At 40.5% G+C, this 12,500-nt stretch overlaps 1 protein-coding gene across 1 annotated transcript in view; it reads left to right on the top strand.

The window, feature by feature from the left end:
• The window catches only part of ache (acetylcholinesterase (Yt blood group)), a 47,112-nt gene that overhangs the window by 29,107 nt on the left and 5,505 nt on the right, over positions 1-12,500 (top strand). The window contains exons 2-8 of the mRNA XM_062064998.1: positions 4,387-4,865; positions 4,926-5,149; positions 5,224-5,484; positions 6,754-6,976; positions 7,051-7,251; positions 7,344-7,533; positions 11,624-11,802. Coding sequence (XP_061920982.1) covers positions 4,430-4,865; positions 4,926-5,149; positions 5,224-5,484; positions 6,754-6,976; positions 7,051-7,251; positions 7,344-7,533; positions 11,624-11,802 — 1,714 coding nt within the window. The 5' untranslated portion in view covers positions 4,387-4,429. The remainder of the gene's footprint in view (positions 1-4,386; positions 4,866-4,925; positions 5,150-5,223; positions 5,485-6,753; positions 6,977-7,050; positions 7,252-7,343; positions 7,534-11,623; positions 11,803-12,500) is intronic.

Below are 12,500 nucleotides of genomic sequence, written 5' to 3'. Positions count from 1 at the left end.
GCATTATATCCCGCCCTTGGCTTTCAGCACCTAATGACGTAAACTACACCCATACATAGCACGTGCACCCGCATTAGCTTTGTGTGTTGGTAACCAATAGAGATCTGTATAGCTAATGTTAGCTATCATTGAATATGTATGTCCTATTGAAACAACAAGACTATGAATTGTTTGTTGCTTCTCAGGGACTGCTTTTGTGTCATGTATTTGTGGCAGTGAGTGACAAGCCTGGACGTCAAACAAGTTCCTTGGACGATTGATCAATATTTATTGATTACAACTAGTAATTGGGAAAAATGTAGACACTTCTGTGAAACCACCAATGGCAACATAACTATCCAAGATGGCAGCTTGTGTAAAGCTTAAGTGCTTCATGATTGTCTTATTCACAAGCTTTTATTTGATTTATGTTTAGTTTTTTTAAAGGTCATTTTTATTGGCTTTATGTTCGTATTTTTCAATCTTTTGTTAGTCGTTTTAGTTTTTAGTGTTTTTACAAACATTTTGCCTGGAGGACTGAGGAAGCTTTTTTTGGGTACGGTGTTTAGCTCTTCAAGGCGTGCTGCTGCTGCATTTTGGTGGAAAGCTGGGGCTTGTCCATCCAGGTCGGGACCTCCTACGTCCAGGGTCCTTTCCTTCTGGGCCTGTTGATCCGGCGCCGAGGGTTACTGTTGCTGCAGCGTCCTGAGCTCTGGTTGGGTCTGGCGTTGTGGCCTTCTTCTGGTGTCGATCTGTTAGGGACTGCCGCGTCAATCCATCTGCCTGGCACGGGTCTGCGTGAAGCCGACTGCCATAGTGGTGCCCTGGTCCAGATTTTAAGTGCTTAAGTACCCCTTGTGATTTAAATCCAGATATGGGCTTGGCATTATTCATCTAAATGTTAGAAGTCTATTTCCTAAACTGGATCTAGTGAGGATCTGAGCCAAATTTACTGATACTGACATACTTGTCTTGTCTGAAACCTGGCTTAAGAAATCCATCACAGAAAAAGATATTGCAATTAAGGGCTTTAATGATTTTCGTTGTAACCATCCTAGAAAAGGTGGTGGAATTGCAATATATATAACAAATATTTAATGCTGCTCCTTTGTCTGTACCCTGCAATAAACAATTTGTATTCCTTGCACTTAAAGTAGAACTTCTTAAGGACCGTTTTATCACTATTGTTGGTCGTTACAGACCCCCTCAGCAAGCAGTGAGGCCCTACTGTCACTGAACTATCAGCTATCAACCCTGAATTTTAATGAGATCCTTTTTATTGGGGATCTGAATTGGTACTTGTTGTCGTCTGTCTCGGATGGTTTTAAATCAATCTGTGACTCTTAATCTTACACAGCTCATTAGCGGCCCAACCTGTCCAAATCTTAAATGCCCAGAGAACTCTTTCCTTCTTGATCTTTTTTTAACAAATGCTTCTCATAAATACTCTGATATTGGTATTTTTGCAAGTGATTTTAGTGACCTAAGCTACTTAAAGTGAGGCCACAAATTATTCTTAAACGGGATTTTAAGCATTTTTGTGTTCAAGCTTTTCATCATAATGTATGGCTCTTTGATTGGTCCAAGGTTACTCGTTTCAGTGATGTTGAGTTTGCTTGGAAATGTTTTCATGATGCATGTATCAATATTATAAACAAGTATGCTCTTCTATGTAAATTCAGACTGAAAGTAATAATCCTTGGTTCTCTCCTGAACTGTCCAGTCTACGAAAAGAAAGGGATTCTACCTGGGCCAAGGCTAGAAATACAAAATCCCAAACTGACTGGATGTTTTTTAGGCATCTGAAAAATTGCTTGACTTCTCTTGTCAAGAAGTCAAAGTCTTAAGTTTTATCTGGCACGAACCACCAGTAGCTTAAATGATCCCAAGAATTTCTGGAAAGTCATAAAATGTCTTATGGAAGTGAAACCACAAATAATCTGCCAAACTGTATCGTGAAAGACTCAATTAGTCTGATAAATCAGCCATACTTGTTTTTAATGAACATTTTATTTCTTCTGTTTTTTTAGTTTACTCTTTATCCCCACATCCAAATCAGCCGAATGATCAGAAGGATTGCATGTCACCATCCCTTCACTTTTTCATACTAATACCTTTAGTTTTACTCCTCTTGATGTGTTTGAGGTCAAGAGAGCCTTACAACAACTGGATCCTGGTAAAACTGCAGGTCCTAACAAACTTGAGCCCTTCTTTTTAAAGATAGCCATTGATTTTATAGCAGAATCTCTTGCACATATTTTTAATCTTTCCTTGTCCAGTAATGAGATTCCTAACATATGGAAATCAGTTTATATGTTTTACCTTCGTTAGAGGAGGGGATCCCACAGCTGTTAATAACTAAAGACCTTCTCCAAGTTATGCGTCCTAGCTAAAGTTCTTAAAAAGTTTGTTACTGAACAATTGAAAGAATTCTTACACACCTACAGTCTGCTTTCTCAAAATCAATCAGGTTTCAGATAAAAACATAACACCATAACGTCTGCTATCAACGTTGTGGATGACATCATTGAGCTATTGCAATAAAATATATTGTGGAGCTCTATTTATTGACCTTTCAAAAGCATTTGATACAATCGACCATATCATTTTGGCAGACAGACTGCATAGAATTATATCTCAGCATGTTGTAAGTGGTTTTCTAATTACCTGTCCAATAAAACCCAATGCGTCCAGTTTGCTTGGTCCTCCTCATCTTTCCTCCCTGTATTAAAGGGTGTACCTCAGGGTTCCATATATGGTCTGTTGTTGTTTCTCATCTATGTAAATGATCTCTGTGATAATGTATCAGATGCTGCGTTCTATTTTTATACAAATGACACGACCACACGGTTCATCCCCTGCTGTACTGCAAAACTTTGAGCTCCTGCAGTCTGCTTTTGATGTTGTTCAGCAAGACTAGTGCTAAATTCAAAGAAATCTAAGATTATGTTGTTTTCAAATGGTAAACAACTGCCATTGAACATTCCAAAAGTATCAACTGCTCATTAGGTTAAATTTGAAATGGTCATGACATATAAGTACTTGGGGATTGTTATTGGTGAGAACTTGTCTTTTAAATCACACATAGAAAATCTTGTAGAAACAAGTCCTGTTTTTCCCTTCGAGTTAGGAAACGCTTGATTCTGACCACTTTTATGCCTTTGCTAGATTATGGAGTTTTTATGAATTGAAAACAAATGGATACTGTATATCACAATGCTTTACGCTTTGTTACTGGTTATGGCAACCTTTTCCACCATTGCACTTTGTATGCAAAAGCAAACTGTTAATCTTTGTGAGTCTGCAGATTTTCTCGATGGATGTTTTTTTATTTATATATATAAATCACTTCTTGGTCTAGTTCCCTGTTATTTATGTTCTTTTATGTGTAGAGAATCCAATCGCTATAGTTTAAGGTCACAGGACACCCTTGGCGTGTTGGTCCCTAGAGCCAGCACAAAAAAAGCCTTTAGATTTGCTGCTCCATGGTCATGGAATTAATTACAAAAGAATCAGATGACTTTGGGGGAATTTCAGACCATTTTAAAGGATCAATTGGACATTGTGCTTTTTTTTAACTTGTTTTTACCCATTGCATTTTTTATGTTTATGTTGTAAGTAATTTGTACTTTTAACTATAGTGTGTCACTGCTCCTGTTTTTGTTGTTCTATTTGTTTATGAAACCTGTTTTGCTGCCCTCTTGGCCACAGGTCACTCTCGCAAAAGAGATTTTAATCTCAATGAGTTTTTTACCTGGTTAAAAAATGAAAGTGAAACAAACAATCCATTAAAATAAAGACATGTAAAGTATGGGCACTAAGGATCAATAATTGAATATTGGAGGAAAAGTTTTGAAAAAAAGTCATAAGTAATAGCTGGATACAGATGAAGCAATAATTTATTTGTAATGATCAATGAAATATACAGGGTGTCCCTAAATGGGAGATGCAAAAGAAATGTTATTTTATCAAGTGCATCTTGCTGAGCATATCAAATTTTGTATGTTATTTGTTTAAATTCCAAATGTTGAAAATGTCAATTCTTGTAAATATGCGATGTGTGAACGCTTTAGTGTAATAAGGCCAATGTTTCATGATAAAACTGTAGCGTGCAGACGGCATGCAGAAGCTGGGAAAGTAATGATACTGACTCATCTGTGCCTGTGTTGAATATTTTATAAAGCTTGCTGGGAAGCCCACCTACACACCTCTCCTACCTCTCCTCCATGTGTTCATTTTGCGTGTATGACATCTTCTCTTCTGTGAAATTGTCACCTTTCAGATGTGTCCTTGTGTCATTGCTTTTGTGTCCTCGTCTTATTTGTTTGTCTACCTTTCTCTCTGTTCTTCATCCCTCTCCTTCAGCAGTAATCACATTACTCTGTCTCCTCCTCTGTCCGTCTGCAGGTCTGAGGGGAAGCAGAAGAGAGCCTCCATCTTTGCGTCCATCATGCAGAGCGCCGTCCTCTTCCTCTTTTCCGAGGTTCTCCTCTTCGTCTCTCTCCTCGTCCCTGCAGTCTCTCCTCAGAGCGAGGCAGACCTAACAGTTCTCACCCAAGGGGGCCTAGTGCGGGGCATTCACATGCCTGTGCTGGAGCGGGGCCACGTCACCGCCTTTTTGGGCATCCCCTTTGCGGAGCCGCCCATGGGGAAGCGACGTTTCCGGCCGGCCGAGCCCAAGCAGCCGTGGTCGACCGTGTACGATGCCAACTACTACCCCAATGCCTGCTACCAGTTTGTAGACACCACCTTCCCCGGCTTCACGGGCAGCGAGATGTGGAACCCCAACAGGGAGATGAGTGAGGACTGCCTGTACCTCAACGTGTGGGTGCCCCCCTCATCCAGACCTCACAACCTTACCGTCATGGTGTGGATCTACGGCGGAGGTACACTTCTATTGAACGTTTATTTCACATGGACAATTTCAACCATCACATCTTTTGCAGGGTTTTACAGCGGTTCTTCTTCACTGGATGTGTATGATGGTCGTTACCTAGCACACAGTGAGACCGTTATTGTGGTCTCCATGAACTACCGCATCGGGGCATTTGGTTTCCTCGCTCTGGATGGCTCCTCCGAGGCTCCGGGAAATGTGGGCCTGCTGGACCAGAGGATGGCCTTGCAGTGGGTTCAGGACAACATCCACTTCTTTGGAGGGAACCCCAAACAGGTTCTCGGCCTGTCTCCCTGTGCTTTATTCAGCGGGGGTCAACGCTGACTAGTGTTTTATTGCCTAACAAACAGGTGACCATCTTTGGAGAGAGTGCCGGCGGCGCTTCGGTGGGATTCCATCTTTTGTCTCCAGATAGCCGACCGTTGTTCACCAGAGCCATCCTTCAGAGCGGCGTCCCCAACACGCCCTGGGCAACCGTCAGCCCAGCGGAGGCCCGCAGACGAGGCATGCTGCTGGCCAAGCTAGTGGGCTGCAACGGGGGCAATGATACCGAGCTGGTGGACTGTCTGCGCACCAAAACAGCCCAGGAGCTTATTGACCAGGAGTTTCAGGTATTTAGGAAGCTTCATTAACAACTCTGAATGTACGGTATCTTTAGTACTTTTACTTCTGAGTTGTACTAAACTTTTTAACTGAGGGCCTGATACAGAAAAATTAAAGGATGTTGGGGATTACAATACATTTTAATTTACTTAACACGTTAATGTCAATTAGGGTTGCGCTATATAGACAATATCCGATATAAATGATATCAACGACAACAGACCTTTTAATACTATCGTTTTAATGTGGTAATGCATGTTGATGACGCATTCTAGCTGTGTCCTGCAAATTAGACAGCGACAAGCAAACAAATCTGTCCTCAATGCAATGTAGCGTCCTCGCGTGTGTTTAATGTTCCTCCACAGCGCTTAGCCACTTCTACTTTGGCAATCCTCGCCTCCATGGCAGCAACTAAATTATGTTTCTTACAAGTATCATTACTGGAAGACTAAGAATAGACTTAGACTTAGACAAACTTTATTGATACACAATGGAAATTGTTCCACACAGTAGCTCAGTTGCAAAAGAAGGAAAGGGTAAGGATTGAAAGGGTAATGCAGGTATAAAGTAGACTAATTGTACCATAGTAGCAATATAAAATATAGCATATATGTAATATTTACATATTATATATACAGTATATAATATATACTGATATATTATTTTATTATATATTGTATTTTTATATTATATACAATATATAACAAATCCCAATTACCATGTACAATATTACAGTATATGTAACAGCTGCAGCAAAAAAAGGGCAGCATAAAATAGAGAGTACATCGAGCAGAAAATATACATTATAAACAAACAGAGGTACCTAACATAGAAGCGGTCAAGTAATAGACAGATATTATTTAATAACTAAACAAGCTACACTACACACCATAGGAGGATATGCTAACCACAAGGTAAAGGCGGGCGAATTTATACAACTATCGACAATAACGATATCAAGTATAGTATCCGTATATGGTCGATATAAATGGTTTGATCGATATTTTTTATTATTAAAAAATATTTTGTTGTTTTTGTTATTGTTTACAAACTCAAGAAATAAGCAAAAACCAAAGGATTTAAAACACTTCCTTGTTGTATATTCTACATAACCTGCAATTGTGGTGCTTATGCCAAAATTTTGCATAGATTTTGTTTTACAGACTATCTTCAAGCCGCTTTCTGACCGTCTCCTCAGAATGCAACGTTTTGTGGGAGGTCTTATTTACGTGATGAAGCCCTCTGCCAGGCCAAATCCCCTTTGATTGCTTCTCCAGGTCCTGCCGTGGTCGTCCATCTTCCGCTTTTCATTTGTCCCCGTGGTGGACGGCGACATCGTGCCTGACACTCCGGAGGCCATGCTCAACTCGGGCAATTTCAAGGACACTCAGGTCCTGTTGGGAGTCAACCAGGACGAGGGCACCTACTTCCTGCTATACGGCGCTCCGGGCTTCAGTAAGGACAACGACAACCTCATCTCGAGAGAGGACTTCCTGGAAGGTTGAACTTCAGAGAAAGGATTTGCACTTTGGCGGCCCATATCAGATTGTGGCTCAAGTCCCTTTTCTTGCCAGGCGTAAAGCTCAGCGTGCCGCACGCTAACGACATTGGTCTGGAGGCAGTGGTGCTGCAGTACACTGACTGGATGGACGAGAACAACGGCGTGAAGAACCGCGACGCCTTGGATGACATCGTGGGCGACCACAACGTCATCTGCCCTCTGGCCTTGTTTGCTCGCTCTTACGCTCAGCACAATGCGCTTAAGTCCAACGCAGGTCATACACATTTAGAGAAACATTGAGCTGGTTGGCAACAAAAACAATCTCTCTTTCTATCCTTCTCTCTCGCTCTCTCACATACCAAACAGGAATCTATCTCTACCTATTTGACCACCGAGCTTCCAACCTGCCTTGGCCGGAGTGGATGGGTGTGATCCATGGCTACGAGATTGAGTTTGTCTTCGGCCTTCCCCTGGAGAAGAGATTCAACTACACACAGGAGGAGGAGAAGCTGAGCCGACGCATAATGAGATATTGGGCCAACTTTGCCCGGACCGGGTGAGACGTCAGTTCTAACAAAGTCATCACATTCAGTTCTTCCTAGAGGTCAGGGGGGTTTAAAGTGTGGCCCATAGCGAGGGTTATCACAATACCAGGATTTCAGTAGTTGATACTGATACCTGTAGCTGTGAATGTTCACTATTTTTGATATTTATTCGATACCGCGAAACCACAAACTCATGTACTTTTTTAAAAAATTCATTGGTGTATTGAAATTTGTTTTAAACTCTTAAGTATTTTAAGATCCCTGTGCTTCACCATCTTTTTGCACAGAATTTAAATTCCAGTACCAGCTGCCAAGCAGTAACTATACATTCAAAAAACAACAGCAGTGGCTCATAGCTTCCCAGTATGTCAACACAAAGTTTTGGGAGTATTAATAGATGATCAAATGAACTGGAAATCTCATATACAAAACATAAAACATAAGGTAGCAAAAAACATTTCAATAATGAATAAAGCAGAATACGTCCTGGGCCAAAAATCACTTCATATTCTCTACTGCTCGCTAGTGTTACCATATCTGAGTTATTGTGCAGAAATATGGGGAAATATTTACAAATGTGCGCTACATTCGCTAACCGTGTTACAAAAAAGATCAGTTAGAATAATACATAATGTTGGATATAGAGAACATACAAACCCTTTATTTATTGAGTCAAAAATATTAAAGTTCTGTGATTTGGTAAAATTGCAAACAGCTAAAATGATGTACAAAGCAAACTATAACCTGCTACCAAAGAATGTACAACAATTCTTCTCAACTAAAGAGGAGAAATATAACCTTAGAGGAAAAAATAATTTAAAACATTTATATGCACGTACAACACTTAGAACTTTTAGCATATCAGTATGTGGAATTAAATTATGGAATGGATTAAGTAAAGAACTTAAAAATTGTACTATGATCCAGTTTAAGAGGTTGTTCAAAATAATAGGGCTTACAAAGTACAAAGAAGAAGAATTATGAGAAATACTTCCAACCTTATTGAAAATAAGATATTCTTCATCTCAGTATGTTAATAATGACTGAATTAATTAATTACATATTACAAAACTGTTATGTATACTAATTCATAGATGTTATTTTATTATATAAAAAGGTCAGTAAATGATTCTATATATTTGTTAACGCTCTGAAGTGGGAAAGGGGTAGGATTAAATAAGCTTTGCTTCTTCCTACTCCTTTTCGGGCATGATGTAAATGAAATGATATGAAATTGTGTGATGTATTATGCTGTAAGTGTGTTCATGTTCGAAATAAACTAAAGAAAGAAAGTGCTAAAGAATAGGCTCATAAATAGCATTAGTCAACTAGTTTTCAATAAAAAAGGACAGCAGTAGCGTGGAGCCTTTAGTTATATAAAACAAACATACATATTGTTCTTAATATTTTCTCAGTATGGTGGTGGCATAATGTCATCATGTCACTTGTTTTGAAATAGGCTAATCAAAGTCTAAGACATATACTGTTTATGTGTTATTCATAATTAGTATTAACGTTTTAGCTTATTTACATTGTTATACCTTTTTGCTCTATTTTTAAATTTTTGCTGGTTTCTTTGTTTATTTTATTTCTACAATGTGCCATGAGACCATTAAAAAAAGAGTTGTGTTCTGCAAATGGGATTTGGACCAAGCTATTAACACCACTGGTTTATGTATTTCTCCAGGAAGGCAAAGTGTTGCCAAATGGAGTAAAATTGTCTCTAAGCTGTGTCTTCTTAGCATTTAGGGAAGAGATAAAAGGTTGGGTTGCGTGGTTGTGGAGGTTTTCTGCAAGTCTTCCACAGCCGTGGTAATGCACATTTCCTGGGCTTGTGGTGGCGGATACTTCGCCTTTAGTGACCGCTTGTGTACAAAACCGAATAAATGCATGACGCAAGACCTCTTTTTCACTTTGAACGCCACCTCTTGTAGCTAAATATAACGACAAAGTCATTAGAGTGCCAACACAGAGCCCCTCTACGTTTTATTCTGGAAAAGCAGGTGCGAAAGAGATGTGTTGTGGTGCACATCTCCTCAGTTTCATTATAATCTGTTTATGAGTGAGGACGAACCGGAAATCTGCATTTGTGGCAGGCTGTAATAAATAAATAACTATATGAGAAACACTGGCTCATTTTTCTAGACAGCAGGCCTTCTTCTGCGCTGACTGCTTCGTGCTCATGTGACAAAGAATGCAGGCTTACTGAGCAAAAAGTGTTTGGTACTGGCAATACTGAAAAAAAGCAGGCATCGGTATATTTCTTGTGTGTTGGTATCAACTTGGTATCGAATGATTGCTTCCCGCATCTTATTTTCTATTGGCCCGTAACACATTCTAGAAATACAATGGAACACGCTTATGTCGACAACCCGTCGATGACAAGTTTTCAGCCACCTTATTCTTCTTAATTGTAAGAAGAGCTCGCTGAAAGGGGAACTGCACTTTTTTGGGAATTTTGCCTATCATTCACAATCCTTAGGTAAGACAAACACACATGTTTTTTTTGTCTATCTGTGTTGGCCCTGCGATGAAGTGGCGACTTGTCCAGGGTGTACCCCGCCTTCCGCCCGAATGCAGCTGAGAGCTTCAGCACCTCCTGCGATCCCGAACGGGACAAGCGGTAGAAAATGGATGGATGGATGACATTCTAACTTGTAAAAAAACGCTAGCTAAAGTCAGCTAACAATGGAGCCAATGGGAGTCACTCTATTCCACCTATAAAGCGCTTAAAAAAACATCAAAATACTCCCACCGTTTTATACAGTATACATGCTGTAAGTACAGTATACTGTATATGTACAGGCAGTTACAGGCACATTCATAATAACATGTAATATTAACGTATTTTGCTCATTTTAAGCATATGGCGGCGTATTATTTTCAGACGCATCACACACTTTTCCCTTCAACAGCAAACCATTAGTGTGCATCGTGCATAAGTGCTAAACAAGATATACAAACTACAAACATAAAAATAAAACAGTCACTTACTATATACAAGCAATGCCTAATTTTGATTACGTTGACATCAGTCAGTAGGTCCAAGGTGTGTCAACATAAACATGTCCCACTGTTCTATCCACAGATTTTTGGTTTTATTTTATTTTACTAATAAAAGACAGCAAAAGTGTTCGACACCTAACCAAACAACACCAAAGAAGCTGTAACGTCGGCGCAAAGTTTAAATGTTGATGCAATTAACACAAAGGCCAATTTTTATTTGAAATAAATATAACTTCTTTTGAATTTTCATTTTCTTCTTTTGAACATGCGGAGGGCTTTGCATGCATGTGCACGCGCGATGGGTAGGTGTTGGACTGATAATCGCTACACCAATACAAATATGTGTGTGTCCCCCCCCCCCCCCCCCCCAATTATATGCTGTCATGAGATTAAGATTAAGATTAGTTTATTTCAAAGGGGAAAACGCAATTTCATAAAACACATGACTACACATGGTTAAAAAAACAACAGAATTGGCCAGAAGGTTAGTTTTCATCTGTAGTCCTCTGTAATTACTGCCTTTTTTACATCATGGCCAATTTCAAAGGAAAAGAAAAAAAGCACACAATACATATACGATATAAGAAAAAATAAAATACAACATGGCAGCATGGTGCATGTGCCTCACAATACGAAGGTCCTGAGTAGTCCTGAGTTCAATCCCGGGCTCGGGATCTTTCTGTGCAGAGTTTGCTTGTTCTCCCCGTGACTGCGTGGGTTCCCTCCGGGTACTCCGGCTTCCTCCCACCTCCAAAGACATGCACCTGGGGATAGGGTGATTGGCAACACTAAATGGTCCCTAGTGTGTGAATGTGAGTGTGAATGTTGTCTGTCTATCTGTGTTGGCCCTGTGATGAGGTGGCGACTTGTCCAGGGTGCACCCCGCCTTCCGCCCATACTTGCCAACCTTGAGACCTCCGAATTCGCAGAGGAATATAAAGTCACCTCTGACAGAGCCTCGAGTGACACGCTCACGGCCGTTTCTTTGTCTGATGAACTCTGCCAGTAGATCTGGAGCCAATTCATGCAGTACTTTATAGGAGAGATGATGCTTCAACATTATTCCTCCCTCTGTGTGTCTTTTTCCATGCTCAGCAATCCCAACGTGAACGTGGATGGCACCGTGGAGAACAGGAAGCGTTGGCCTCAGTTCTCCGTCAGCGAGCAAAAATATGTGGGACTTAACACGGAGCCCATGAAGGTCCACAAGGGTCTCCGGAACCAGATGTGTGCGTTCTGGAACCACTTCCTGCCCCGCCTCCTCAACATCACCGGTAAAAATATGAAAACTTGTCAAACACAGCATTTCATTGCAGCGGAAAAATAACTTGTCGTAAGAAGAAGTTATGAATTATTATAAGGTTGGACATTATAATAATTTTTAACAATTATTAAAAACAAGTCTCAATAGGGCTGTAATAGAGTATTGAAAGTGTGTGTATCCATGATGGAATTTATTTAAAAGTAATTTTAGTAAGCCTTCGTGGGAGCACAAGGTTTTGTGTATGCATCTTTTTCCGCTCAACCAGGAGGCGGCAGCCTAAGTAGAGAAGCCCAGACTTCCCCCTCCCAAGCCGCTTTGTCCAGCTCCTCCCGAGGGATCGATCCCAAGGCCTTCCCAGGCCAGCTGGAAGGCATAGGGCCTGATTTACTAAAGGTTCACGTTTACTAAAACACGTGCAAACCTGATAGCACACGCAAAGCTGATCTACTGAACGTGGATTGTGTCTGTTAAGTGAGCAGAACAAGGCGTGCCATCCATTTTGCGTCTCTGTCTTCATTAGTATGCAAAATATTTGCTGATCATCAAAACGGCCACAATACTGGGAGGAGAAAATATAAATTTGATTATACAGCAGTGTGATATTTTAACACTCATCACCGTTTTGCGAGCCCTATTTGGCAGAAAGACGTGCAAACTGACACTTCCACACACGGCTGCAGGGTCGGTGCTCGCGCTGCACAGGCAGAC

The sequence above is a fragment of the Entelurus aequoreus genome, linkage group LG12 (assembly GCF_033978785.1).
Source record: "Entelurus aequoreus isolate RoL-2023_Sb linkage group LG12, RoL_Eaeq_v1.1, whole genome shotgun sequence".
Lineage (NCBI taxonomy): Eukaryota > Metazoa > Chordata > Actinopteri > Syngnathiformes > Syngnathidae > Entelurus > Entelurus aequoreus.
The sequence above is the reverse complement of the archived record's forward strand: the minus strand, read 5'-3'. Positions and strand labels throughout refer to the sequence as shown.